Raw genomic sequence first — 27,442 nt, 5'->3', positions numbered from 1 at the left:
GAGAGATTAAAAATGGATCTCAACTGACAAGTTTTGTTCGATACTTTTAACCGAAAAATTCAAGAATGCGAATCAGAAAACCTAGCCTTTAACGTCTCCACGCCCCCGTCCACACAACGCACATCGTCAAGCACTTCCTGACCACAAAGGAAAAGATTTGGATGATGGACCCCCCCCCCTTATGTCCGAACATTGCCACATAAGATTTCTTCTTGTTTCCCATTTCAGCGACAAAACCCATTAATATCTAATTTTGAGCTCAGAGAAATGACTTATTAATATGCACACTGAATACTTGTGTGATGATAAGATTGAACTCTATGTATGGGTTTGCTTAAAAAATATACTATTTCCGGGGGAAAAAATAAAATATTTAATTAAATTTTTCCACTCACCTGATCCATTCATTGTTAGCTGCCGTCCACTTGTCCTTCCACTGCAGGGATAAACAGAATACTGGCAAGCTCATTGGATAGTCAGGTTTTATACAGACTAGTCCAGTTAGACTAGCTACACCTCTACAATCAATATATATATATACAATATATAGAATACTGGCCAGCTCATTGGATAGTCAGGTTTTAAACAGACTAGTCCAGTTAGACTAGCTACACCTCTACAATCAATATATATATAATATATAGAATACTGGCCAGCTCATTGGATAGTTAGGTTTTATACAGATTAGTTCATTTAGACTAGCTACACCTCTACAATCAATATATCTTTAATATATAACATACTGGCCACCTCATTTGCGATATAAAATAGACAGCAAATCATTTGGCATACCTCTGCCTATAATTTTCCCTATGGAACCAATCGGAAAAATTCTATGGTTTTCACAAAAATTAACAAAAAAGATTGAAGTTCTATGAACTTGGAATTATTTGCTGCATTCTACAATAGGAATATCTGAAAATGCGCGTCAAAAGATGAACATTTGTAAGAAAATTTAACTTGAAAATCAAAATTTAATTGAAACTTTTTTTGATTGCCCTCTCTCAAAGAGCAAAATAAAATAAATAAAAAAATAAAAAAAAACCTTCATTCCGTAGAAGTGTACCTGTTGAGAACCAGCTTGAAAAGACAGTCTGATGAATCCACACTACCAGACTCACAAACTGATGAGGTTTCAGCAAACTGACAATATTTCTCCCATGTAATACTACTCCAGGACTTTAACTTCGTCGAAACTCTAAAAAAAAGAGAAAATAAAAAAATTGACAGCCAGTTAAAAAAAACTTAAATGTATAATAATAATACATGAATGAACTGTAACTATATTATTACGGTTAGGCTTAAAGTGAAACTAATCTAATTAACCAATATTTCTCTCATGTAATACTACTTCAGAAAAAAATTTGTTGACGGCTGAACATTTTTTATTTTGTACGCCGATGTTTTTGAACTATAATGTTAGGTTAATGTTTCAATAGGGAAGTGAAATCAATCTACTGGAGAGTTTCGCACGTCTTGGAAAATATAACTTAATTTAAAGGGACCGTTCACTTCTTTGGGTAATTTCATGGTAAACTAAATAGCTTAATAGCTATTGATGGGAATTGGTCATAGTGTTTAAAGATATCCATGGCCGGAGAAAAATGCAGTTTATCATTCTGAATTTCAGGGCAAATGTATACCTTTACCTCGACACTATTTGATGCTTTTTTCTTTGTCATGGTCTATGCATCATAAAAAATTTAAATATAAAATGTCTTAATTTTCCCCCCAACATTTTTAATAAACTTTCTATTTCTAAAACAATTCACTTTTTTAGCGCATTAATATTTTGTATTGCTTCTGTAAAAAAGGTGAATAGAACGCGGCATGAAAATACAAAGTTGCACGCATACGGTATTCAAATATAACATTATTGGATTACCCTTACGTGTAGTTAAAAATAAATTAGACGATTGATTGCGGGGCGTAGGTTAGGAAGTGTAGATAGTGGGGCGGACAGTATAAACACTAGAATTTACAAACTTTCTGTAGAACGTTTAAACACTCCATGTATTTGATAAAGTCGTCTCTGAAGTCTCATCCTTTGTGGTAAACCCTGTAATATTATGGGAACACTACCTGGGAATTATTTACTTACTTGAGTGGAAATAACTGGATGATTTCCTGGGGAATAGAATCCGGTTTAAATCCTTTAGGTTGCTCCAGGAGTTCTATTTGTTCATGTAAACTAATCCTACTCTCAAACCTAAAATTTTACTTTTTGAAAAGATTTATTTTTAGATTAGAAATTTTCTTTAGTCTATCTTTGCAAAATTAAATCTTAAAATGCTTTGAGCTCTAACAAACAAGAACTTCTATTTAAGAGAAACCTGTATTGCTAAAATAAACTGAAATATATTTATTTGTGAGGATGAAAAACCTTGATAAGAAAAATGAGCTTTTTAGCGCTTGTAAGATAACATATTGGCAAACCAAACCAAACCAAATCAAATCAAATCATATAAAATTAAATCAAATCTAATCAATACAGAGATAGCATATGGCGTCCTTCGTGATGGTTAATTTTTTTCACTTTTGAATTTCCACCCCACCGGATCGTTTTAAATTAAACCAGATCCTTGTAATATTTATACAAACCTTTCTCTTATCTTCTGAACTGTCTTCTGCATATTGAGGAATGAAATACCTTTGTCAGGTCCACTCGAGGCAAGGAAGTTTAATCCTAGGTTTCCAATCAATCAATAAGTTAGTCAGTAGTCAGATTTATCAGAAACCAATAAATTGGTCAGTAGTCAGATTTATCAAAAACCAATAAATTGGTCAGTAGTCAGATTTATCAGAAACCAATAAATTGGTCAGTAGTCAGATTTATCAGAAACCAATAAATTGGTCAGTAGTCAGATTTATCAGAAACCAATAAGTTGGTCAGTAGTCAGATTTATCAGAAACCAATAAATTGGTCAGTAGTCAGATTTATCAGAAACCAATAAATTGGTCAGTAGTCAGATTTATCAGAAACCAATAAGATGGTCAGTAGTCAGATTTATCAGAAACCAATAAATTGGTCAGTAGTCAGATTTATCAGAAACCAATAAATTGGTCAGTAGTCAGATTTATCAGAAACCAATAAATTGGTCATTAGTCAGATTTATCAGAAAACAATAAGTTGGACAGTAGTCAGATTTATCAGAAACCAATAAGTTACTCAGTAGTCAGATTTATCAGAAACCAATAAATTGGTCAGTAGTCAGATTTATCAGAAACCAATAAATTGGTCAGTAGTCAGATTTATCAGAAAACAATAAGTTGGACAGTAGTCAGATTTATCAGAAACCAATAAATTAGTCAGTAGTCAGATTCATCAGAAACTCAATAAGTTGGACAGTAGTCAGATTTATCAGAAACCAATAAATTAGTCAGTAGTCAGATTCATCAGAAACTAATAAGTTGGTCAGTAGTCAGATTTATCAGAAACCAATAATTTAGTCGGTAGTCAGATTTATCGACAGAAATTTAGAGATAGCTATAATTTAGTCGGTAGTCAGATTTATCGACAGAAATTTAGAGATAGCTATTAAAAGGTGATTTAAATATATTTTTAAGATTGCCACAACGTAAACTATGATTAAATTTCAACATTCACATGCAATTCTCAGCGATGGTCATTTTAAGGATCAATTCTGTTAAGATGCGGGTCTGAATTTGAACAAGATCTTGCCATGATGAATAAAACTAAATGAATTTTATGATTGTATTAGTTCCTGCAAGTCTCTGCGCCCAGACAAAGGGGAATCCGGTTTTACGAAGCATAGGACCCACATCACCACTTATACCGGCTTCCTGGAATAGGACTATCAGCTAATATGTAAATGAAGATCAAAACTCACTAACATTTACCCTATCCCGATTGGGCTATTTTTGTCTAAAATAGATTAGGAAGGGGGAGGGGGCACCCCAATGATTTTGCCCTAAGAGTTGAATTTTTTTTTTAAATATTAACATGTGACACATGATTTTACATCCATTTTTTTAAACACTGTTTTAAAGTTTTTTAGAAAAACCACGGGGGGGGGGGGGAAACTTCCCCCCCCCTGATCATGATAGGGTTACATTTGGACAAAACGTTGGAATTTTTTTGTACACTAACTTAGCTTGTTTTGATAAGGTTAAAGTTTCTTGTAAAAATGCATTACCTTGAGTTGATATTCGTTCTTAAGATTAGGAGACTGTGAACCATCATCTTCTTCATACAACTGGGTCAGTAAACTGCTAGCCTAGAAATTTACAATATAAACAATGAATTTTAAGTTATTCTAGAAGGTATTGAAGGTATTGAAGGTATTGAAGATATTGAAGGTATTGAAGATATTGAAGGTATTCTTGAAGGTACTAAAAGTGTTATTTCAAGTGACCCTTCATGCAAAAATGTCGATGCCCGTATCACAAGAGAACCCTTGATACCTTTATCTGATCAGTAAAATAGAGGATATTATCGTCTCTTTACGTTTAAACGTGATAATTCCTAAATGTTTTCCTGTACAAGAAATGCGCAAGTTATTTTAGTAGGGAACACACAATTGAAAAAAATCAGTTTTAAAAATCATTAATAATTATATCTAATTCATGAACAGACACAGATTTTAAGGGTTTCGTTGTGAATAGAGCATGCAATCTTTGTACAATCTCATGAAGTAATAATACCAATTAGAGTAGAACCAGTAGAACCAAGGGGAGGGGGGACAAGGTTTTGTTTTATACTGTGACGTATTAGGAAGGCTTAATTTATGAAAATAACCAATTTAATAAACAAGGCTTAGTATTCCAAGAAGGGTTGAAGGGCCGGAACTGGGATTTGTTTTTGTAAAATATCGTTTCTTTACAATTTAACAGATTGTAAAGCTGTTCTAATACGTCACAATAAAATGTAATCATTTACCACCACTTTTGATCCAAATTATCCCCCCCCTGGGGGGAGTGAAAAGATGGTTTCTGATTCATTGATTTTTACATTAACATCACCCGAATTTTTCGAGAAAATATACACCCCTGTCCTACCTCTAATATATCAGCTGAGGCTGATAAATGCTTGAGGATAACTCTGCCTTGGACTGTTACTATCTCTAGATGGACCAGGTAGGTGAAGGTCACATCTATCTCATCGTCATCCTAAATTACACGGCAAAATAAAAATGATTTTTCCCGCCATTAAAAAAAAAAATTCTCAATTTTTTATTTGATCTTAAAACGTTCTTAAAATTTTATTTTATCATTAAGTTGTTTAGTGTATACACTTTATTCCACTTATACCCAAATAATCTCATTAACCATAATTACTCACCTTAGTTTTGATTTTCAGAACAACTGAGAGAGGATGAACTCTAAATATCTTATTCTTCTTGTTCACCGTTTCTTCCTCATCCTCATCGTCTACATCCATTCTTTTAAAAGAATAAATTAATGTTTTCTTATTTACATAAAAAACTCTTCGCTCATTGAAGGTATTTTTTTTATTCGAAATATTTTTTTTGTATGTGTTCTTTAATTCCACCCCGGCCCAGGCACATGAGCTAGTTGTTCATATAATAATACTTCATGAAATATCATTATATATAAAGTTGTAATCTCTGGTTGTCGGTCTGATCATAACCCAGGAACCCCTGGACCGATTTGCCTCACATTTAAATTGTTTGATTGATTGTTTAATTGATTGATTGATTGATTTTGAGATTTGATTTGAGCTAAAATCGTAATTTACGACCAAGTGCAATTAAACGGCTGGAGTAAAAATGAGTAACCTTGGCGACGCTGGGTTCCCAAGCCAGTAATTAATATGATTATAATGTGGCGGATATGAATGTCTTCCTCACTAGGTCATCTCTCCTCTCAGCTCTCAGAAACCTACGCGGCAGATATACAGCTGCCGAGAGGGAGTTTTTGCTGAACCACGAGATATAGATTTTGATTTTATCTTTGTATGTTAGATAAAAATATGGTTCAGTTATCTTGAGTCGTTTTTCATTTTTACTCGATGGCTAAACAAAATAGTTTTTTTTTTACGGAGAACCCTTTAAATACATCAAAAGGATTTATTATATGGAAAAGAAGTCTGAATCATGTTAAAATAAACGAAGATGATTACCTAAACTTCTTGGCTTTGTTGAAATCTCCCTGGATCTCAACATTCAAGAGAGAATCCAACCCCCTAGCATACGCATCCGCCTGTAACATGGTAAAAATATTCAACAAGCCGATGGGCCGAACCTTCTGTTTGGTTAACACTTCAGAAAGCGCTAATTCGTTTCTTTTTCAAACAGAAAGAAAGCCTTAGTAGGGCCTTGAATTCACCACACATGAGTTGAACAAGTTTGAAGTTTCAATTAATACAATTAATATACAATTAAGTCTTAGTAGTTAAGCCCTTTACCTTCCTAAAGTCCGTTCAAAGTTATGACAAATTATAGTTTTGAATTTTTAAACCCAAAAATTGATCAAAACTAAAATGGCTGAGTAAGTATATTGTTATGATGGACTATGTATGGAAGAAGGTTTAATTGACTAAGAAGTACCTGAGAGAAGAGGATATAGAGGGGTTCTGGTAGAAGGACGGATAATCCTTTCTGAGCTCTCTCCAGGTCCAGTTTGAGATTCAAGGCCTCTTGAACCGGTCTAAACATCAAAATTTTATTTAACTTTTGAAACGGTCTAAACTTGTTTGAAATAGATTTTAAAAAAATAAAAATTTCAAAATTCCAAGGGCACCGGGCACTTAGGCTAAAATCATAATTCCAAGCGCAGGGTTAACGGCGTGAGTAACTATGACTATGAATATTGTATAAATCTGGGCAACCCCGGGTTCTCCAGCTAGTTATCATTATTCATTGAATCTTCACCTGGTGGCTTTAAGTATTTTGCCGAGCTGTTTACCGAGATCCTTGACCTTCTCCTCCTTATTGAGGACCTGGGTGTCCACCTGGTTCTTGGCGTCCTCCAGCTCCTTCAGACATTTATAATATTACAGGGGGTTTATCAATATATATAAAGTAGTAATCTCTGTTTGTCTGTCCGATGACAACTTAAAACCCCTGGACCGATTTGCCTTAAATGAAATAATTAGTACATTACTTATGAAAAGTATAGTACACTACCATATTAAATGGATAGATCGACCTTAGAAGTATTCTTCATCATTGGTCCGTAGACGGGACACTACTATACATTGATTGAAGAACTCGGGGAGAACCACGGGAATGTTATTAGCTTGATATTTTAGGTTGAGTGGGTCTATAGGGAAAAATAGCTGAAATCCTATTTTACGACCACTCGCGGATAAACAGTGTATTGTGTACCCTTGGTCACGCTGGGTTCTAAAGCTAGTTTATGTGAAGAAGTGATCTGTTTGTTTGGATGTCCGATCATAACTCATGAACCTCTGGACCTATTTCCAATAAGTTTGATTGAGGAACTCAATAAAACCAGGAGAATTTTTTTTAGTGTAGTGCATTTCTAAGGATTATTCCAGGCAAAGCTGGGTTACCAACTTACCAGGCTAGAATTTAATAAAATTCAAACAGAGAAAAAATAAATAACATATTTGGAATTCAATCTTCTATTTTTTAAACTTTTCACTTGAAAAAAACACTTATTTTCCACTAAAATTATTTTTTTTATCTTTTTACATTTCTGTATTTTTTATTGCATTCTGGGAACATATTTTCAAACCTGAGCTTCTGCGTCTAACTTCTTTCTAGTCTCTAGCTCCCAGGCTAACCGGGCTAACCTCTGCTGGTGCAGATCATCTATAAATATCATTTAGTTTAAAAATCTAAATCCTCCCATTGAATCCCGCCATCCGACGTTCAGGGACTGTGCCTAAAACCCGTACTTAAATCCCATAAATCTTAGGAATCTACCAAAATATAAGCCCACTTGGTTTTTCATCTATGAACCTAAGAAATCATGAAAAAATCTTTAATTTTTAGGAATTAAAAGTTATATTTGCTTGACCTAGATACTACTAGAATGGATATTCCAAGAACTATTGAGTCGACTTGACAATTGAATAGATAAACTTAAAACCCGTTCTAAAAGCTTTAGAGGTAAAAAATACACAGATTATTGAAGCTTGCAATATCATCATTTATCTATGCGTATTGCATTTATGTTGAAACAATTTCTTTTCGTCGTCTTTTTGAAAATACATCTGAATTATAAATTAACAGATAATTGGATAAGTAAGCGTGTTTACAAATGACGAAAAATTCCTTCCATCTAACCTTTCGTTTTCTCGGGCTGTGAGATTTCTTTCGGAGCCTCAGCATAGAACTGGTTTACATCAACCATGCTTACTGCTTCATCCGCGGACCAGAAGTTTATACACCTGGACAGTAGATAGTTTGTCAGAATGTGTATTTCTTAAAAAGTAATTTATCCCCTCTCCTCTATTTGAAAATTATTTATTTTGGATTTTTTTCGCTGAATTGGTGATAATATACGATTCTAAGGGAAAATAAATTTTTCAAATTGTTTTTAATCTTCCTTGACAGAAACAATCTCAAGAACTGACGAGGGTCAACCCAGACCGAAATATATTTTCAATAAGTGTGGAACTAACATCTACTTATTTTTACTCTACAAAGGTTTGGTCCATCACCATCACCGAATTTTAAAAATAAAATGAAAAGATTATATTCATTGGTATTTCACTGTAAGCTTTGTTTTATNCTAACAAATATCTCGGACGGAAGAAGATCCTAAGAACTATAACAAATATCTGGGACGGAAGACGATACTAAGAACTATAACAAATATCTCGGACAAAAGACACTTCTAAGAACATATTCAATGATTATTGATTACCTTAATCTCAAGCTTAGATCCATTCTTCATCTTCATATTATAGATTTCAGTGACTAGGTCCCTTAAATATAGATTTCAGTGACTAGGTCCCTTAAATATAGATTTCAGGGATTAGGTCCCATAAATATAGATTTCAGGGATTAGGTCCCTTAAATATAGATTTCAGTGACTAGGTCCCTTTAATATATTATGAAAAAATTCCTCATTGCCTCTGTGGCATGAATGCTAAAGTCACTTTTTAAAAGAAGAAACAATTATCAAATTTCCGAGATAATAAAGAAGGATATTTTATTTATCTTTCTTTGAATAGATTATAGATTATCAAACAAAGGTATAAAGGGAAGATCTCCAGTTTAAAATGGGGTGCTAAATATTAAATATTAAGTTTATCAATTACCTCATCTGATCACAGATTTCCTTGGACATCTTCTGATGCTCAGCTAGTGTACTCATACCACTCTCTTTCAGTTCAAGTTCAAGTATCTCGTTATATACATCAACCTTAATATATTCAAGTTCAAGTATCTTGTTATATACATCAACCTTAATATATTCAAGTTCAAGTATCTCGTTATATACATCAACCTTAATATATTCAAGTTCAAGTATCTCGTTATATACATCAACCTTAATATATTCAAGTTCAAGTATGTCGTTATATACATCAACCTTAATATATTCAAGTTCAAGTATCTCGTTATATACATCAACCTTAATATATTCAAGTTCAAGTATCTTGTTATATACATCAACAACCCCAATTTAGAGAATAAACCCTACAATTTATTTTCAATGGAGAGATAAAAAACACTCCAGTCCTTGTAACAATATAACATTTAGCATTCATAATTTTTAACATTTAGTTTATCAAACTAACCTCCGTATTAAAAAACTAATATTTATTATCTGATCTAATTTGATTACCTGGCTGTTCTAACTCTAAGTTTCTCCAATCTGTTTAATTTCTTCATCTTGACAAAGAGTAAACCAGCCTGAATTCTTTTCTCCTAAACAGAGTTTTAGAATGATTTAATTTCAACCAACTGGCGTCATCTAAAAATCTTTAACATTTCTTGATCATAATTCCAGGGGTATATATCAAATTCTCCTCCCCACCCCTCCTCTTGAATTTTTGTACTAGTTACCAGTTCATGTCCATTTTTTCTTTTCCCCAACATCTTCGTTCGTTATATACTCAACCATAATATATTCAAGTTCAAGTATCTCGTTATATACATCAACCATAATATATTCAAGTTAAGTATCTCGTTATATACTCAACCATAATATATTCAAGTTCAAGTATCTCGTTAAATACATCAACCATAATATATTCAAGTTCAAGTATCTCGTTATATACATCAACCATGATATATTCAAGTTCAAGTATCTCGTTATATACATCAACCTGAATATATTCAAGTTCAGTTCAAGGTTCAGTACCGTTGTGAATTAGGCAAATATATAACCGGTCACATGAAAATACTAGACAGTGTCTTTAAAAAAGACTATTAAACACAAAACACAGGACCGCGCCACTTTGTAGAAGTCATATTTAATTTTCTTAAATTTGCTGGGCATACTTTTAAATGGGATTGTTAGTATTGAAAATTTAACTTTTTCTTGCATATGATAATTCAAACCTCCAACCCCGTTCTTGCCGAATTCTCATCAACAATTGATAATTGCTGGTGTTTACCTTTTTCTGCTGTTTCTCCTCGGTTTTATCTGATTTACTCTTACCATCCTGCTTCACCTAAACGATAAGGGGATTAGTTTTACGTAAACTATGGAATCAACATCGGAATGTATTTTAAAATGCATATTATCAATGACATTTTATCTCGAAATCAAACCAAAAAGCTTCAACCTTGAGTTTAAAGACAATTCTTGTTAAAGTCTAAAACAAGCTACCCGACAAAGAAATCAAGTGTGCTCACTAGCTCCTGAACCTTTTCAAATCCCTTTACACCAAAACCTGGATGGAGATGTAGGCAATATTAACCAGATAACTCCACTATTGAAGTACCTTGGAGTCTCAAACAAACAAATAAAGACCATGCTAATTTTAATATTTTAGAGACAAATAAAGTCACAAAGCTAGAGGCTCGTTACTCTTTGATGGAGGCTCATGACGAACTTGCCCTCCCCCCCATTTTTTCCTAACTAGGCTGTTGTCTAGTAACAACTTTAGCTTATATTGTTGCTCTTTAATTCTTTGTTCTCAGCAAATCACAAATTTTCGCAGGTTTTCCTGTATAAATTGGTACATTATCAAAAATAATACAAGTACACATTTTTTTACCTGAAGTATATATTGATACCTGTTTAGCTGGTGGAGTAACTGTCTCTGTCTCATTATTTGTCTTCTCCTTCTCATCCTTCTTCCTCTTCTCCGCCTTTCCTTTCTCCTTCACTACAACAGGCGACATTCTTCTGGAAAGGAAATTATAAAAAAATATTGTTTAAAAAATGGTTAAATTATGTCATGCTGTCGATAAGGCTAGATCTCATCTTCTGCGCAATGGCAGAGGGCTGGCTCTCGTTGAGCTTAAAGACTGATTCGATGACAGAGAGTTCGGTAGAGGTGGTGTCTTGTCCAGTGAAAGCACACCAGTCGTTTACAACCATTCCTGAAATATTGAATTGTCATGTTTACCAATATGAAATAAAAAACGAATATAGGAGAGAAAAATGGCCGAATTTAACAGAACATCAAGAAATCTAAATTTTTGACCTCGAGTCATTTCAAAAGTATTCCGTTTTTCAGTAATAAGAAATCAAACCAACCTGCTCCGATAACATCTGAACCCCTGTTGACTGTCCCTGCTACCAGAGGGACCTGGAGTAAGGATGAGAGTTCCTCCTGATCTGTAATTGAGGTTTTAGGATGAACCAGACCTCCTTGATTAGACAGAGCACAGTAGGAACCAACTAATACGTTGTCAGCTATACTCTGACGGAACACTTCAACCTGGACATGGATTAATTAATTGATTATTATGTTTGTGATTCTTAACTTGATTTAAGGATACATTAATTTGATTTATTAACTGATGAAGGGACACCTAGATGGCTAAAATTTATGATCGAAATAGGAATTATCAATGATTGCTTTTTACTAACGTCTAAGATATTTGAAGGATTGTATACCTTAAGAACATCAGCCAGTATTTCCTCTGTCTCTCTATCCAGATCAGGGTGCACCAGAGCAACATAATCATTGCAAGCAATAACATTTCCTGGGATAATGATATAATCAGGTTTGTAGAGTTGTTGTCCGATTTACAACAGAGCCCGAAAAATCTCTTTGTCTAATCAAGAAAGCATGTTGTTTAAATCTATAATATGACTTTGCCCTTTCTGGTTCAGAAAAGGGTACCATAGTTCAATTGAAAACATAAAAATGAAAAATTGTTATATCTTAAGGGGAGTGACCGGCAATGTATGGTAGTTGAACTGAGAATGTAGTATTGGGGAGAAATTTTTAGCATTAATTTGAAACATCTAAAACGTTTTAATGATGTATAATTACTGATTTTGAGCGCAAAGTTGACGTTCAAAATCTTCCATTTGGGTGGTTTTATTTTGAGAATCGATTTTTTTTATTATTAAATAACGACGATCAAAAATGTAAAAAAAAATTTTCAGTAAACTAATTAGATGTTTAGGAACATATTTCTCAATTGAAATTTTCTCAATAAATCAATGTTAGAATTAATTATTTCTTTTTCATTAAGAAATAATTAATTCTAACATTGATTTATTGAGAAAATTTCAATTGAGAAATATGTTCCTAAACAGATTCCTTCAAATTCTTCAAATGTCGTCTTTTCATTAAAAAATGGCAGGAAAACTACAGAAAATGGGTGTGAACAATCATCCCTCAAAAATAAACAAACCATGAGGATTTAAAAGATTTAGTTTGCCCTTTTTCTGAACAAATATGCACCGTAAAAACGTCTCATAGGTCTCAACTGATTCCTAAATTATTTCTCCACAGTACTACAATCTCAGTTTAACTTCCATAAATTGCCGGTCACCCCCTTTAATTTCATTTTGCTATTTATACAAGTCACCCGTATCAGTGAATTACCATTATTTTGTATGATTAACGAAACAAATGGTCATTTGAACTTTTCCTGCTTTTTTAGTCCATTTCCCCCCAAACAAAATCCATCAAAGAGGGGAAACGATTTTAATCAAATTCAAATTCAAATTCAAATTCAAATTCAAATTCAAATTCAAATTCAAATTCAAATTCAAATTCAAATTCAAATTCAAATTCAAATTCAAATTCAAATTCAAATTCAAATCAAAACAAACCAAACCAAACCAAATCAAATCATGGACTGCAGAAATTGCTTATAGCTTTAAAATACGGAATGAAGTTTGAATCCCTATCTATTTCCAGGGTTCTCCGCCCTCATCTAGTGTTTAACTAGTTTGCTACCCGACTAAGATAATATTTACCAAGAGCAGAGAGACGTTCTTCAACTCTCTGAATTTTAACAGTGTCAGGTAGAGAGTTCCTAATCTGCTGGAGTTCCTGAATATTTGGAAAATAAATTGAAAATATTGAAGCAAAAAATTTAAATCAAAATAACATATTTATCTAATGGGGTTTAAGGGATGAAATGTATTTCTCCAGAAAATTACAAAATTTACATTACAAACATAAATTAGTTCGTCGACGAACGCTAATTTTTTTTTAGCTTTTTCTTGCTCAAAAATATATATCACTGTTCATGAATAATTTGATTTTTAACTGATCTCAGAAAATATTAAGAATATAAGATACATCAAGTCCATGGGAAAATAAGGTCAAAGAATTCATGTCCTATAAATTAAAGTCTTTATTGAAGCATTCATTAAGACGCGCTAGTAAAATAAAACGTTGGATTAATTAATTAATGTATCAATTCCATAAAAATATTCCAGGACTGTACCTGATCTGTGCAACTCATTGGTACTAAGAGACCGTGCCTGTTTCCAACTGTCATTCTCCCTAAAAATACAAATATATTCAAGGGGAAATGTACATTGTACAAACCATGAGATTGTTTCACAAATGATCATATTTCTAGGATGATTTGGTGTAGAAAACTGTGGACCCCTACCCCTCATGTGCAGTATCGTGTAATTAATGGGGTTTTTCTGGCCCCCAGTTGACTTCTCTCCCCACCCCCCACCTTTCGATACGCATGTTAGGTTAAGATATGTAGATACGGGGGCAGGCGGTATTTTCTACGATTTTGAAGATTATTTATATTATTATTATTATAAAATTGGCTTACCAAGAATGCTGCAGCTTCCAATTGAAGTGTAGACAATAGGAATGACATCATTAAGTTCGGATTCAAACACACTAGAAGTCGACACATCAATATCATTCTTAGAATTCAGAACATAAAGACTTAATGGATCCTGATTCCCTGATCCGTGAAAACAAGTGAATCCACCGGATCCGGATGGTGCATTATGGTAGTGGATCCGGATCCAAAATGGTGTATAATGGTAGTGGATCCGGATCCGAATGGTGCATTATGGTTTTGGATCCGGATCCAGAATAGTGTATAATGGTAGTAGAAATGAACTAAAAAATGAACATCAAAAAGCAAGTTTTCTATATCATTTTCCTAAATTTAATTATTTTCCCCTAATTCAGGAACCTCTAAAAAAAATGTGCGCTCCTTGCAAACATAGATAACTTGTGGGGACTAATATGATTTTAAAAAAAGAGGGAGGGGTAATTTTTTTAAAGAAAAAATACACCCCTGGGATCCAGGAGCAAAATGTCAATATGTTTAATTTTTTGCTTTTTTACAAGTAAATCTTTAAACTTTCCAAATAAATAATTTTTCTCAAAAAATGTAACGACATTGAAGCGACTTTCCTGTAGAAATTTGCAGATCCGCCGATAGCGACCAAACAATACGAGTTGGTCAGCTTAGAGAACACCCCAACCTCGTTATTATTCTCGTAGTTAGTTCTTACAACGGCCATTTTGTATTTGCAATATCTGAAACTGGAACTTTAAATGCGCGAAGTACATACATAGGCTTCACTGTTGCACCCAGTACTTGGTACACTGTACGACAATATCAAATTTACAAATGTGACATCTAAAAAATGGGTTGGTGGTTTAACAAACTCCAAAATTAATTAGATTCTTTCACTGTTTGGTGTGGGTTTTCAACTATGTAAAGATTTAATAATTTTATATAATTCCTTCGACGATGTGGGACAGTTTCACCGACTCCAACATATATCTGAAAATATTTAACTCAATAATTTAATATTCGAGAAAAAGAATGAATAAAGATGGATCCTGGATACTGGATACTGGATAGCCGGCCCCATGAAAAGCAACTTTGATTAAATGAAATCTACACTTAGAAATTTATCTACGGCTGAAAAAGAAGCAAAATAATTCTTATCATTGGAATTTTTGATACTTTTTACAGTGGTGTTAATTCCCAGACTTAACCCGATGGAGTGGGGGGGGGGGGAGGGCAGGATGGGTCAAATAAAAGACTATATTTTTAAAATTTAAACATGTTCTCCAAAAACACTGACAAACAATAGAAATTATTGAAGGGGGGGGGGCAGAATAACTTCCGATTATCTAAATATTTGTTTTGAGATAAATACCTGATTTCATCTGGAGAAGCCCCGTCTCCCTCCAGCTCAACCCAGGCCATGAGGAGCTTCAGGCAGATCTCTGTATCCAGCAGATCATCTCCTTGCTTACACTCCTCAACCTTCTCATTACTTAGTCCCAGCTTAGGGATCAGAGTAGAATAGTGAGGAGCCAACTTTACTGCTAGAGACGCAATCTAGAAAGATAAGTAAATCTAAGGAATGTCAGAAAAACTTGAACCAAAAATAAGTGGAACAACTTACGAATCTCTTTTTCTTTTTGCAGTGAGAGTAGAGGATACGATTAGCTTATTACGCCCCATTAAAATATCCCAGCTTTAAGGTCGGATTTAGTTAACAACGAGAATAAGTTGAACTAGGTATGGCTTATTAAACTTCAAAGATGTACTTCAGGATCCGAGAAAAAAATCAACTACTTCTCTTTCATCATAAATTCCGATCTCAGATTAATTATCAATCTTTGACCTGATCGTCTGTTAGTTTGAGCGCAGCCCCGGAGTCTCCGTTTCCATTTTCTCCGTTAGTGTGGGTCTCCGACACATCTTCATCCATACCAACATCGTCCTTGGGTAAAAAATCATAAGAAAGAAACCAATTAAGTCGGTGTCTTAAATTAAAAAACCAACTGCCCATCTAGCAAATATTATCCAGATTCTCTAAAAACATCTCTTCCCTCCCCCCAGGGGCTAAATCACACGGATTCTTTGAACAGATCTCCCCCCGTAAAAAAAATTCCCGCTTAAGCTAATATTATCAAAAAAAAATACTTTCCCCACCAGAAGCTAATATTTTCCAGATTTTTTAACAATAAGCCCCCAGAATCTAAAATTATCCGGATTCTCTTCAGTAAAACTCACCATATCTTCATCGACTCCAATATCTACCGCTATCTTTCCGATCATCTCCTTCAGGTACTCAGGCAGCTTAATTTAACAAAATTTTGAATTCTTAAGGGACTATACGACTAATTTCAAATGACCTTCCATGCATAGATGGCAATGCCCGATTTACAATGGTACCCTTGAAACCTTAATCTGGTTTAAAATGTGAAAGATGCCGTCGCTTTAGTGACTCGAAAAGCTTTTAATTCTGATAACTTATCCATTGCTTCTTTTAAGCAAGAATTCTGCCAGTCATTTTTGCAGAAAACCCGAAATGAAAATAAACATTTTTAAGAAACAAAAACATGGATATCTAATTAATACTTAGACAGACAAAGCTTTCAAGGGTACCGTTGTAAATCGTGCATTGTCATCTTTGTATGGAGGGTCACTTAAACTTACGCTTAGAGTATCTTTAAGATCATTATTGAAATTGAAAAATTATACTTAATTTTCTTAGATTTATTTGTATGCAAGTTTGAAATACCAAAATCATTCTTAATTAGCTTTTTTAAAGCAATCATTAAAAAAAATATAATCCGACTTTTCTTACGAATTGGAAATCGTTGTGTTCAAGATTAAAGAAAGAAAGTGGGTGAACTTTTAATTTTGCTTTAGTATCAAAATATTACCTTTGATATTTGTTTGTTTCCTACGAGGAAAAAATGCTGTGATCTCCTAAACCAAAAAAAATATTAGTCCCATCAACAATAGTGCCGCGGTATATATTTTCAGGAATTGCATCATTACCCAACCCAACCCATTCCTTTAATTTCCTTGAAGCTATAGAGAAGGAAAAATTGACGCCTTTTTGATACTTTTTACTCTGTTTATTTTTTCATAATTTTCATTTTATAATTCCCCTTTCTTTTTAACATTTCATAATATTTCATATAGTATATATGTTGATTCATTTTATAATTCCCCCTTCTTTATAATATTTCATAATATTTCATATAGTATATATGTTGATTCATTTTATAATTTCCCCTTCTTTTGAACATTTCATAATATTTCATATAGTATATATGTTGATTCATTTTATAATTCCCCCTTCTTTATAATATTTCATAATATTACATATAGTATATATGTTGATTCATTTTATAATTTCCCCTTCTTTTGAACATTTCATAGTATTTCATATAGTATATATGTTGATTCATTTTATAATTCCCCCTTCTTTATAATATTTCATAGTAAATATATCGATTCAACTCATGAATACCCTTTTAAACACTCAGTTAACCGGGAGGGAGATTCTCTCTGTCAGCTATTAACTATGTATTTAATACAGCTGTTTGGCAACTAGCAGACAAAAGGAATCAGACCGGTGACATGGCTCAAATTTGGTCGTGTGTCCAAAGTTAGAATTAAACTATGTCAGGCTAAAAAGCCTTCACCTAGAATGGATTGTGATGGCATACCCCTTGTAGGTCAAGGAGCTATTGGACGCATCCCTAGCTGTATGATATGATATGATGATACAGGAGTTCTTCATCTATATCTATGTGAATATTGTACACCCATTACGCAAAAAAAAAGTCAAATCTGCCAAAAATAGTATCTTAATTAGCAAATAAATCTACTAATAAGTGAAGTGACACTGCCCGAAAGTGAACCCTTGAATTATTCTTATTGCAGCATATTTAGCGTGCAATGCGTATTGCAAAATGAATGGAAACCGGTTGAACAAACATTCAATTTAAAAAAGACAAGACGCGGCGGGATTATTAAAAAATATAACCCAAGGATGGGATTTTATGAGAGGGCGCTGAAAGACCTACAGCTTGTTTAAATCCTAAATCACTGATTTAAAGTTAAAGCTCCAGGATTAGCGTCCTCTCAAATTTCATTCATTTTAATCTCAATGCCACATTTCCAGAACCCGCCTACTTCTGGGTTAGACAATTTTTATTCGTCCATTTTCTAAGTTGTAATTTGAAACCCCTCGACATACCTCGACATTAATCTGAGTGCTCTCCATCCCCATTCTCCCTTATTCACCTTCATATAAGCTTCCTCAACCTAAAAAGCATTTTTCCAACATTTATCAAGAAATCGGGCAAATTTATATATGACAAACAGGAATTATTGATCAATTTCGGATCAAGACAGCAAAATTCTATATTAGACTAAAATTGAAATTAATAAAAATAAACATTTACATATTGTATAAAATAAAATGAAATGTTTTTTTACCTGGTTTTTAGGGTTGATCTCCTGAATTGCTTCGGAAAAGAATTCCTCTAGACTTGGAAGGAAGTTCCGTTCTATATCTTTACAAGCCTCTAAATAATAACATGGGTCAAGGGTCTCAAATCTTTTATATTGACGGAATAAATCTTTTATATTGACGGAATAAATCTTTTATATTGACGGAATGAAACTTTTATATTGACGGAATGAAATGAACCAATTCTTAATCCCAGCGAGTTATCTCACTTCGTAAATTTAAAAATCTACGGCTTTTGGAATGTTTTCTCGCAGGGAATGCAGTTGTAACATACTATTATTGTAAACTGTATCCATGTTTTTCTCTTTAAAATAGATTTCTTTAAGTACTGGTCTATAGAAAAAACAGCAAAAACAATGAAGGAAAGCAGAATTAAAAAAAATTTTAACTAGAAAAACGGCGACATTCACATTTATAATCAAATAAAGGTTTTAAGAAAACCTCTGTGAATCGAGCAGTCACTATTGATTAGTAGGGTCAATTGATATTACAACCACAGTTCCTTTCGGGAATAATTGATTAAGATGAAAGCCTAAAAAAACTCGCATCTTACCTAGATTGTCGGGATTTAAATTCCAAAGTTTAGTCAATCCTTTATTCCCTAGATTCACCTCTCCACGTTTAGTTTCCTCTCGAATCTGGAATTAAAGCAATGAAAGTACATATAAAGAGGGGAGGGTTTTGTTTACATTTTACTGTGACGTAAAAGGAGAGCTCAGGAACTTGTTTTAACCAAAACGAAGATTGTTAACAAGGAGGGAGGGAAGGCACCCCGCACCTTTTTACATCCGAACCACACATGATGTAACAAATTACCATTATTTCTTCCCATAGCGCTTTTTTCGTCCGGGCTTTACTTCTGCGTTTTAAATGTTTTTTTTGCCTTTGTGACAGTTTCGGAAGTATATTAATAAAATGCATAAATACAGATAAATCTTTGTACTCATAAGCACTTCTGTCTTTCTGTATATGTGCTTGTAACCTTCACTTTAAAGATTCATATTCTAAAACACATGAATTCTAAACATTTATCTTAGCTTGGCAATGAAAAATACTTCCTTTTTTCTATATACTTCAATCCTTTAAACTGTAAAGCCACAGCCTTTAAATCAGACGTCATGAAAACCTCGTAAAAACCCACTTTAAGCCAGGCCCTTGCGCCATTTCTATCAACTAATAGGATACCAGAATGTGAAGTGCAACCCTTTTTAACCAATGAAACCATGTATATTGAGGCTAAATGTTTGTATAGTATCACATATATATTTTTTGCGCAAACTGCAACCCTTTGTGATTTAGTAAAAATACCATATATGCATTTATGTATTGCCACTCTACTCTAAGCTTTTGTACCATCAAAAAGTGAAATATATCTTCTGACAGTTAAAAAGTAAGTTTTTATTGTTATCATAATTCTGTCTTTGTAGAGTCTGTAATCAAAGAGTTTCTTGAGAGTCAATTAAAGAATGTTAAGTTATTGAAAATCAAATATTTAGAAACCATTCTAAGAGATTTAAGTTAAACTTTTCGTAAGTAGTCTTAAAAACACTACGTGGCTAGTCTTTATTTAGACATATCAAGAATAGAATAATTTGAGTTTAAAAAGTATATAAGTATAAAAAAGAATAAATACTTCTATAGTTGGAGATTTTAATTTAAAATTCAGATTTAGAACGCTCTAAAATCAGACTTAATTTGATTATACAAATTACACAAATATTCTTTTAGATTAAAAAATATTGAGCTCTAAAATGACATACCTTATAACACTTTTTTTCATATTTAGTTAACGTCATAATTAATATTGTTTGATTTTCTTTAAAAAGCATTTTAATATATTTAGTAATAAAATTTTTTGTCTGTGATAAAGTTTTAAATTTATTTTTTATGTTAATTTCTTAGGGCTGAATAGCATGAATAAGCGACTGACTATAAGATTTAAAATGTAAAAATGTAAATAAACCTACCAACTCGCCTAGCCCTGCCTTCCGTTTCCTGGGATTAGAGATGAGTTTAGGTTTCTCATCAGCAGTCTTCTTCTCATCATCCTGATCATCATTATCATCATTATCATTGTTGTCACCATCATTACCATTGTTATCATCATAATCATTGTAGTCATCATCATTATCAATTTAGTCATCATAATTATCATTGTAGTCATCATTATCTATTTTTACTTGATTATATCCAGAAGCATTCAATTTTCCATCATGTTTTATGGCCTTAAATGAGTAGTCTCAATTATCAATTTCTAACAGTCAAAGAGGTGGTTCTGTGACTACTGACTAATTCTCAGAAGCTTCTTTAAACTAGTTTGGCATCGTTTGGTAAGCAGCATTCTTTAAAATCTCCTGACATAACTTAACCTAGTTAACGCTCATTTCATAATTTTCTCAAGATTGAAGCTTTTTAGAGAAATATAAATCTCTGAATCTAATTTACCTCCTTTACAGTGGATTTGATAACAAAGCTGGGACAACCTTCATTCTTCCATCGACTCCAGATCAGCTCCCTGAGCAGACAATTAGTTTAATTTTGCAACTATTTAAACATTAAAAAAAGGGAACTACAGACACTGGACGTCGAACCGATATTCTTTTGAATGCTCCTTTAAAGGCAATGTTCAACATATCTATCTTCAGTTGACCCAAGTGTAAAACTAATTAAACAAACCTACGCAACGCAAATAATGTACGCTGTTCATCTAAAGTTTGTTGACCTAAGCTACTTAACTCAAATATTATATACTGTTCAAAAACTGCATCGTCACTAATTTAAAGACGAGTCACTTAAAGGGACTGTACAGGAAAAATGAAAGGGGGTATAGGCTGAAACCTTTACACTTTAGGAGTTGATTGCGACCTATTAGAACTATTATAAAAGAAATCTGAAAAAGAGGTCCCGTTATGAACCCCCCAGACCGCTGATGTTCCTGTCTCGAGAAATTGATATAAAACTGTGTCAACGTTATACCAAAACTCACATATATGAGATGTGGTATAGGAATCAAAGTTTGAGACAGATCATATTCAACAAATACACAACCAATCTGAAAATTATGATACCCAAGAGTAGCCTAAACAGCTTAGGTACGCTCCTATTATAATAATAATAATAATTATAATATTATTCATTTCTAATAGATTTAATTGATAATTTAATTGATACGTTTGTATCACGAGACCTGAATTTTCAAATGACAGTGCAGTATCATGGTCACGTGTCTCCGGCTCTAACACTTTAGGTATAAATGTTAAAGTAAAATAGTCACCTCTTCTTTCTAATTTGGCCTTAAAGCTTAAAGTTAGATTAAGCTGAGGCCGAATTTAAAGAATTTAATCCGCGGCTTAAAAAGACATGACTCAAATATGGTTGGTTCCACGTAAAATTGTATTGTATTTGAGACGCGTCTAAAATTCATTAAATTCTGACACTGGTTTTTTACCTTTTCAGAATAGATTTAGCTGAGGATGCAAATGCTTTTCCATTTGGAGGAGTTTCTTCAATTAGTTTAAATATTTTCTTCCTGTGATCATCAATCCACTTGGTCTGATCACCACTTAACACCTGGTATAATTGATATTAATTTAATATTTATTTAAAAACAACCGAATTTTTAATCCTTTTTTTAAACTTATTGTTGTTAAGGATTCCATCTGTAAGATAAGATAAGATAAAATANAGAGCCCAGCTTTACATTTTAGGTTGTTATCTGTCTATCTATCTATTATAATTCCCTGTCCCCACGAGTGAAAGCATATGGACTCACTCATCCTACCGACCCTTAATACCCCTTATCGGAAATATTTGGACCAGGAAATTAGCATGCCCCGTGCAATGATACAGTTATGTGAGTGTAGGATAGCGGGTCAAAACGGCTGAACCGATCGGGTCCAAATTTTGTGTAGGACTCAGGGGAGGTATAAGGATGATAAATTTTTTTTTAAAAATTTGCCTCCAACAAAATTCTATTTTGATTAAATTTTGAAAATCCACATTTTGAAATGGAAGATGGGCGCGAAGCGCCCTAAAAGCCTAGTATAGTTACTATAGTTATATTCCAATTCCAATTCCAATTCCAATTCCAATTCCAATTCCAATTCCAATTCCAATTCCAATTCCAATTCCAATTCCAATCCCAATCCCAATCCATGATTAAAGAATACCTAAAATTTGAATCGTTAAGCTGCAATGAGAGAAGATTCTGATTTGTCAGATACTTGGCAAAGTATTGATCCAGGAAGGTGGCGGCGAGCTCCCTGCCTGGGATAATTTCCTCCTTCTTGCTGGCCCTGGTGTCGAGTTTCCTCTTTTGGAATATGTGCAGGATATCCTGGGTGTATTCACAGAACTGTTTCCATTGCTCATCCTGGTAACACTGGGTAGGATTCCTGTTAAAAGAAAACTTCATGGAAGTTATCATATTTTTTTTCTCGAGAAATAAGAAATAATAATAAAATCTGAAAGGGAAGCCGACATGAAACCCCCAGACCGCCCTCAGGGTGCAGCAGGTTGAATAACAAAGTTTTCGTAAAAATCATACTGTGGGTTTCATCAAGTAGAATTAGGGGGGAATTTATTTTGAGGTCTAGTTTTGAAGATTTCCATTACTCGGAAAATGGAGTTCCTCAATGGCCAATACAATCTTCTGTAAGATGTTAAATGCTTCACGTTTAACTGCGTTGTCTTTTGAAAAATTGCAGGAAAATGTGACCTTTATTCTATAATTTTAGAACCAACAAATGGTGACCTTTTAAGCTCTAAACCAAGTGACAATGATTCAAATAAATCTTTATTCACCTGAAATAGTCTTGAAGCTGCCAAAACTTGAAATAAAGTTTAAACTCGCGAGATTTTTTCTCCTCTTTAGTTTCCTGGGCAGGTTCCGTCTTATCTTCAAGCACTACTTTCTCCTGAATCAATCAATCAATCAGCCAACCAACCAATCAATAATGAAAATGCAATTGATCAATACGAACTTGTATTCTCAAATCAAACTAAGAAAATAATTTTTTGAAAATTTTTATCAAATTCATAAAGGTACACATGGAACCTTAATCTGATCCTAAATGTGGAAGATTTTTACTGGCTCAGCAAGCGTTTAATTCTGATTATTTCACCATCATTTAAGCAAGAAATGCGCAAGTCACTTTTGCAGAGAAAATGCAAACGATAATAAACGTTAAAAAAACACACATATGAATAACTATTTCATACTTAAGAAGACACAGCTTTCAAGGGTACCGTTGTAAAACGGACCTTGCCATCTTTCCATGGAGGGTCACTTAAACTTACGCTTAGAGTCTTACCTCAACAATTAACTCTATTTCCATACACTCGTTTTCACTCTTGTTCCCCTCTTTGTTTTTCTCCTCTGTGACCTCCATCTCTTCCTCTTTGACCTCCCCGGCTTTAGCCTCCTTCTCTTCATTCGTCTTAACATCACCATTCGCAGTCTTTTCCTTTTCCGCTTCGACTTTAACCTCCACTCCTTTCTCCTCTTGGATCGGCTCTGGTTTATCAATGACCTCCTCTTTCACAAAAGTGGTCACATTTTCTAAATTAAAGTATGATGGTTAGAAAACTATAAAAAAAAATATGAAAACAAATTATAAAGATGAAAAAGAAACAGAATTTGGGCTCAGAAATTTCTTCAAATTCTCATGAATGAGAAAAACCAACTGGAGGAGCAGTTAATTAGCAGTAGATAAACTAGAACTTCTCTGGGCTCCAGTAACAATGGTCATCAACGTTACTCAGTTAAAATTACATATTATTTTTTTTTAAATACTGAAGTTACCTAGGTTGAACTCTGAGATAACATTAAGAGCAGATCTCTCTGAGAACGGGAAGAATTTAGAGAGAAAGAGAAGAATTCTGCCACAGAACACAGTATTCTGGGTTCGGGAGAGTCGGCGTAACAGATCGTTACAGATACGTAACAGATTGTTCCTGATGAACATATAGAATCCAGGAGACCGCCAGGTTGCAACCTGGTGATATTTGGATTATCAAAATACAGAAAATTGCGCAAAATTACTCATTTCTGATGTCAAAATCAAACTGAACAGTGGCAACAAGACGTAATGGAGATTTTATTTCGTTAAAAATGTTACCATATGTCTGGTGTATGTTTTTTAAGATTTTAGAAATTATTTGATAAAGAATTTTGCAACGATTTTGATAGAAAACAAACCAAGTCAAAGAGTACCAATTACCAAACAACGGGTATAAATCGGCCGTTCAAATATTATTCAAAAATATATAGACAGGGGTTAATACAGGATTTTCAATAGTTAAAAATAATAAAATCTTACTTGGTAAAAGAAAAAACTGCAAGCTAAAATAAGAGCTTGAACTGTGAAATTAAAGGGACTGAAAGCGTAATTTCAAGTGACATCCATGCAAAGATGGCAATGCCCGATTCACAACGGTACCCTTTAAAGCTATGTCTGATCAAGTATGAATTAGATATTTATGTCAATAATTTTGAAAACTGAATGTTTCAATTGTGGCTTCTGTCCAAAAGTGACTTGCGCATTTCCACTGGAGGAAAACATGGGAATTATCACAATTTAACGTAAAAAAAGCCTAACAATAACTTCCACATTATTAATTCGATCTAAGTTTCATAGGTATTGTGATTCGGACATCGTCATCTTTGCATGATGGGTCACTTAAAATTGCACTTACAATACCTTAAAATATATATATATAAAAATACCTCTCTCTCTACTGCTTTGAAGAGAATCTCGCATGAGGAGAGAGGAAGAAGGTCCAATATATCCGCCAGGCCTTGGATCGGAACAAGAGGATTACACAGTTCCTTCTCAGACGCCTGGGATAGAAAAATGCTTCAACGGGGATAGACACAAGTAAATTTGCGTCACTAACAATAATTTTTCTTCTTCCTTTTTTGGCAACTCCAATAAGTTTTCTTGAGAATTCTGCATAAATCAAAATGCGTTTTAAGTCGAGTAACTTTTAACACTTTTATCTATCAGTTAAGAAAAATGCGTCAAAAGATACGTCAAAATAAAGAACTAAAAATTAATACAGTTTAATTTTTAAGTTGGTTTAACCATATCAATAAAATCAATAATATTTATGTATTCATGTCATTGTTGTCGAAAATATTGTACTTAGAAACAAATTAATTTACCTGTATTGAAAAATCCACAAATTTGTCTACGAGTTCAGGTTTAAATTCTTTATTAGGTTTTCCGTCGGGGAACAGCTGATCCGTTAAAAACTCACGGAAACACTATAGAAAAAACAGTATTGTATATTTTTTGAAAAAATATTCGGTCTCAAGGGTTTTAAATTGTGGAGATAACTAATTTTAAAGGGAAAATGAGTTATCTGTGTTTATAAATAAACATTGAAAACAATTTTTTTTTAAAAGAAAAATTTAAAGCCAATTTCTTTTTGGCTCTAGAACTAAAAAACAAGTTCTATATGACAGTTAAATTTTACTGGTATTACAGGATGGTTTCAATCAAGTACTATTTTAACATGTATATTGGATAGAATCCTCTTTAAATTCTTTATGGGATTCAATTTTCTTGTAATAGGGAAATTGGTTAATGATATTTTAGAAGAAATTACTCAAATTGCTTGTTTAAAAAGGTAAATACAAGGAGGGTGGAGAAAACTTTTAAAAACATAAAGAATTGATTGCTTTTATTCACCAGCTAGTGATGTGCATTCAGTTAGTTCGTTTTCAGTTCGTTGTTTGACTGTATTTTCTTTCTGGTCGCCATAGTATAAATATAGCAGATGATTAATGTAAACATTTGCTTCTCTTATACCAGAACAAATATTGACCCGAACAGAAAATGTATGCCAAAAAACTAACCAGAAACGAACCAAAACCAAACGTGTAATAACTATCGTTGTGCAAAAACTTGGGAAAAATTAACACCACCATAGTTACCTGATCGAGGATATGCTTCTTATGATCCGTATCACTTGTTGCCAAACTATTCCAGGTCTTTTCCAATTCATTCAAACTGTTCTCCTATATTTATTGGTAAATAATTCAACAGTTTTGAACAAAAAAGGGAGTGTTCTGGAGAATAAAGAGTGGGATTAAGATGAATTATAATTAAATCATGAATCATTTATCAGCACTGATTTCTTTAGTGATTGATCAAATCAAATTACTGGGGGAAAAATTAGGTCAACGTAACTTCAAATAAAAAACTCTTTTACATTAATTTTACTTTCGTTTTCTTTATTTTGCAAAAAAAAAAGAATTTTGATATGTTCGATAAAATTTTGAAGTCGAACCATGGAAAAAAAAAATATTCTTAATTCACAGAATGTTTTTTTTGGAAATTGCCGATTGTACTAAATAAGCTTTCAAACCCCTCTTACCTTAAAGCAGGTATTGAGTGCTTTAGAGAACTGTGTTCTAGCTTTCATATACCCTAGAATCGGAATATCCTCCTCAACTGCAGGAGTTTCATCATCGGCCATCTTTAATTTGAAATATTAACAGATGAATTCAAATTCATTAATATAATAAGGTCTGTCCAAATGGACCCCCCCCCTCCCCCGACATCGATTTCAACTATTTTTAATTATAATAAGTTCAAGGCAATTTCTGGGCCAAGCGCCACGGATAGGGCAGGCTTGGGGACCACGCAATGCAGTCTCATGTCAAACGTTGAACATGTTAAAACGTATAAGCGCAATGTACAACATTGAAGGGGGGGGGTAAATTCAGAAGGTGTGGGTCCGTCCTAGTATAAGATTTTTGGATTCCCCCACCCCTCCTATCAATTTTTTACATGAACATTTAATTTCAGCAAAATTATCATTTTTTCTTTTTTTA

At 33.3% G+C, this 27,442-nt stretch overlaps 4 protein-coding genes across 4 annotated transcripts; all 4 read right to left on the bottom strand.

The window, feature by feature from the left end:
• Positions 1-395: 395 nt before the first annotated feature.
• LOC111716493 (THO complex subunit 5 homolog) lies at positions 396-8,344 on the bottom strand (the record flags this gene model as incomplete). Its single annotated transcript, XM_023491964.1, is given in 13 exon segments — positions 396-518; positions 1,067-1,198; positions 2,102-2,209; positions 2,602-2,686; positions 3,726-3,804; positions 4,158-4,238; positions 5,020-5,130; positions 5,303-5,402; positions 6,104-6,183; positions 6,531-6,630; positions 6,855-6,958; positions 7,684-7,760; positions 8,238-8,344. Coding segments are annotated over 13 exon segments (1,247 nt in total), but the record flags the coding sequence as incomplete, so codon positions are not given.
• A 476-nt stretch (positions 8,345-8,820) lies between these two features.
• On the bottom strand, positions 8,821-11,281 carry LOC111716491 (THO complex subunit 5 homolog B; the record flags this gene model as incomplete). The annotated part of the gene is given in 4 exon segments (XM_023491963.1): positions 8,821-8,881; positions 9,218-9,321; positions 10,520-10,576; positions 11,145-11,281. Coding segments are annotated over 4 exon segments (330 nt in total), but the record flags the coding sequence as incomplete, so codon positions are not given.
• Positions 11,255-14,839, bottom strand: LOC111716490 (eukaryotic translation initiation factor 6). Its single transcript, XM_023491962.1, has 7 exons — positions 14,717-14,839; positions 14,118-14,188; positions 13,770-13,828; positions 13,294-13,369; positions 11,974-12,062; positions 11,611-11,794; positions 11,255-11,453 (listed from the first exon to the last, which is right to left on the bottom strand). Exons 1-7 carry the CDS (start codon positions 14,824-14,826, stop codon positions 11,302-11,304), a joined length of 741 nt encoding a protein of 246 aa, XP_023347730.1. The 5' UTR covers positions 14,827-14,839; the 3' UTR covers positions 11,255-11,301.
• Positions 14,840-14,841: 2 nt separating this feature from the next.
• Positions 14,842-27,111, bottom strand: LOC111716489 (THO complex subunit 1). The gene is made up of 19 exons (XM_023491961.1): positions 26,983-27,111; positions 26,540-26,623; positions 25,766-25,867; positions 25,328-25,441; positions 24,404-24,596; positions 23,913-24,160; positions 23,404-23,516; positions 22,770-22,994; positions 22,049-22,177; positions 21,046-21,115; positions 20,568-20,648; positions 19,154-19,238; positions 18,567-18,655; positions 18,325-18,392; positions 16,997-17,042; positions 16,341-16,406; positions 15,949-16,047; positions 15,475-15,659; positions 14,842-15,092 (listed from the first exon to the last, which is right to left on the bottom strand). The coding sequence occupies exons 1-19, from the start codon at positions 27,082-27,084 to the stop codon at positions 15,041-15,043; spliced, it is 2,151 nt and encodes a 716-aa protein (XP_023347729.1). The 5' UTR covers positions 27,085-27,111; the 3' UTR covers positions 14,842-15,040.
• Between the last annotated feature and the right edge of the window lie 331 nt (positions 27,112-27,442).

The sequence above is a fragment of the Eurytemora carolleeae genome, unplaced genomic scaffold, assembly GCF_000591075.1.
Source record: "Eurytemora carolleeae unplaced genomic scaffold, Eaff_2.0 scaffold2088, whole genome shotgun sequence".
Lineage (NCBI taxonomy): Eukaryota > Metazoa > Arthropoda > Copepoda > Calanoida > Temoridae > Eurytemora > Eurytemora carolleeae.
This window is presented reverse-complemented; position numbering and strand designations above follow the sequence as displayed.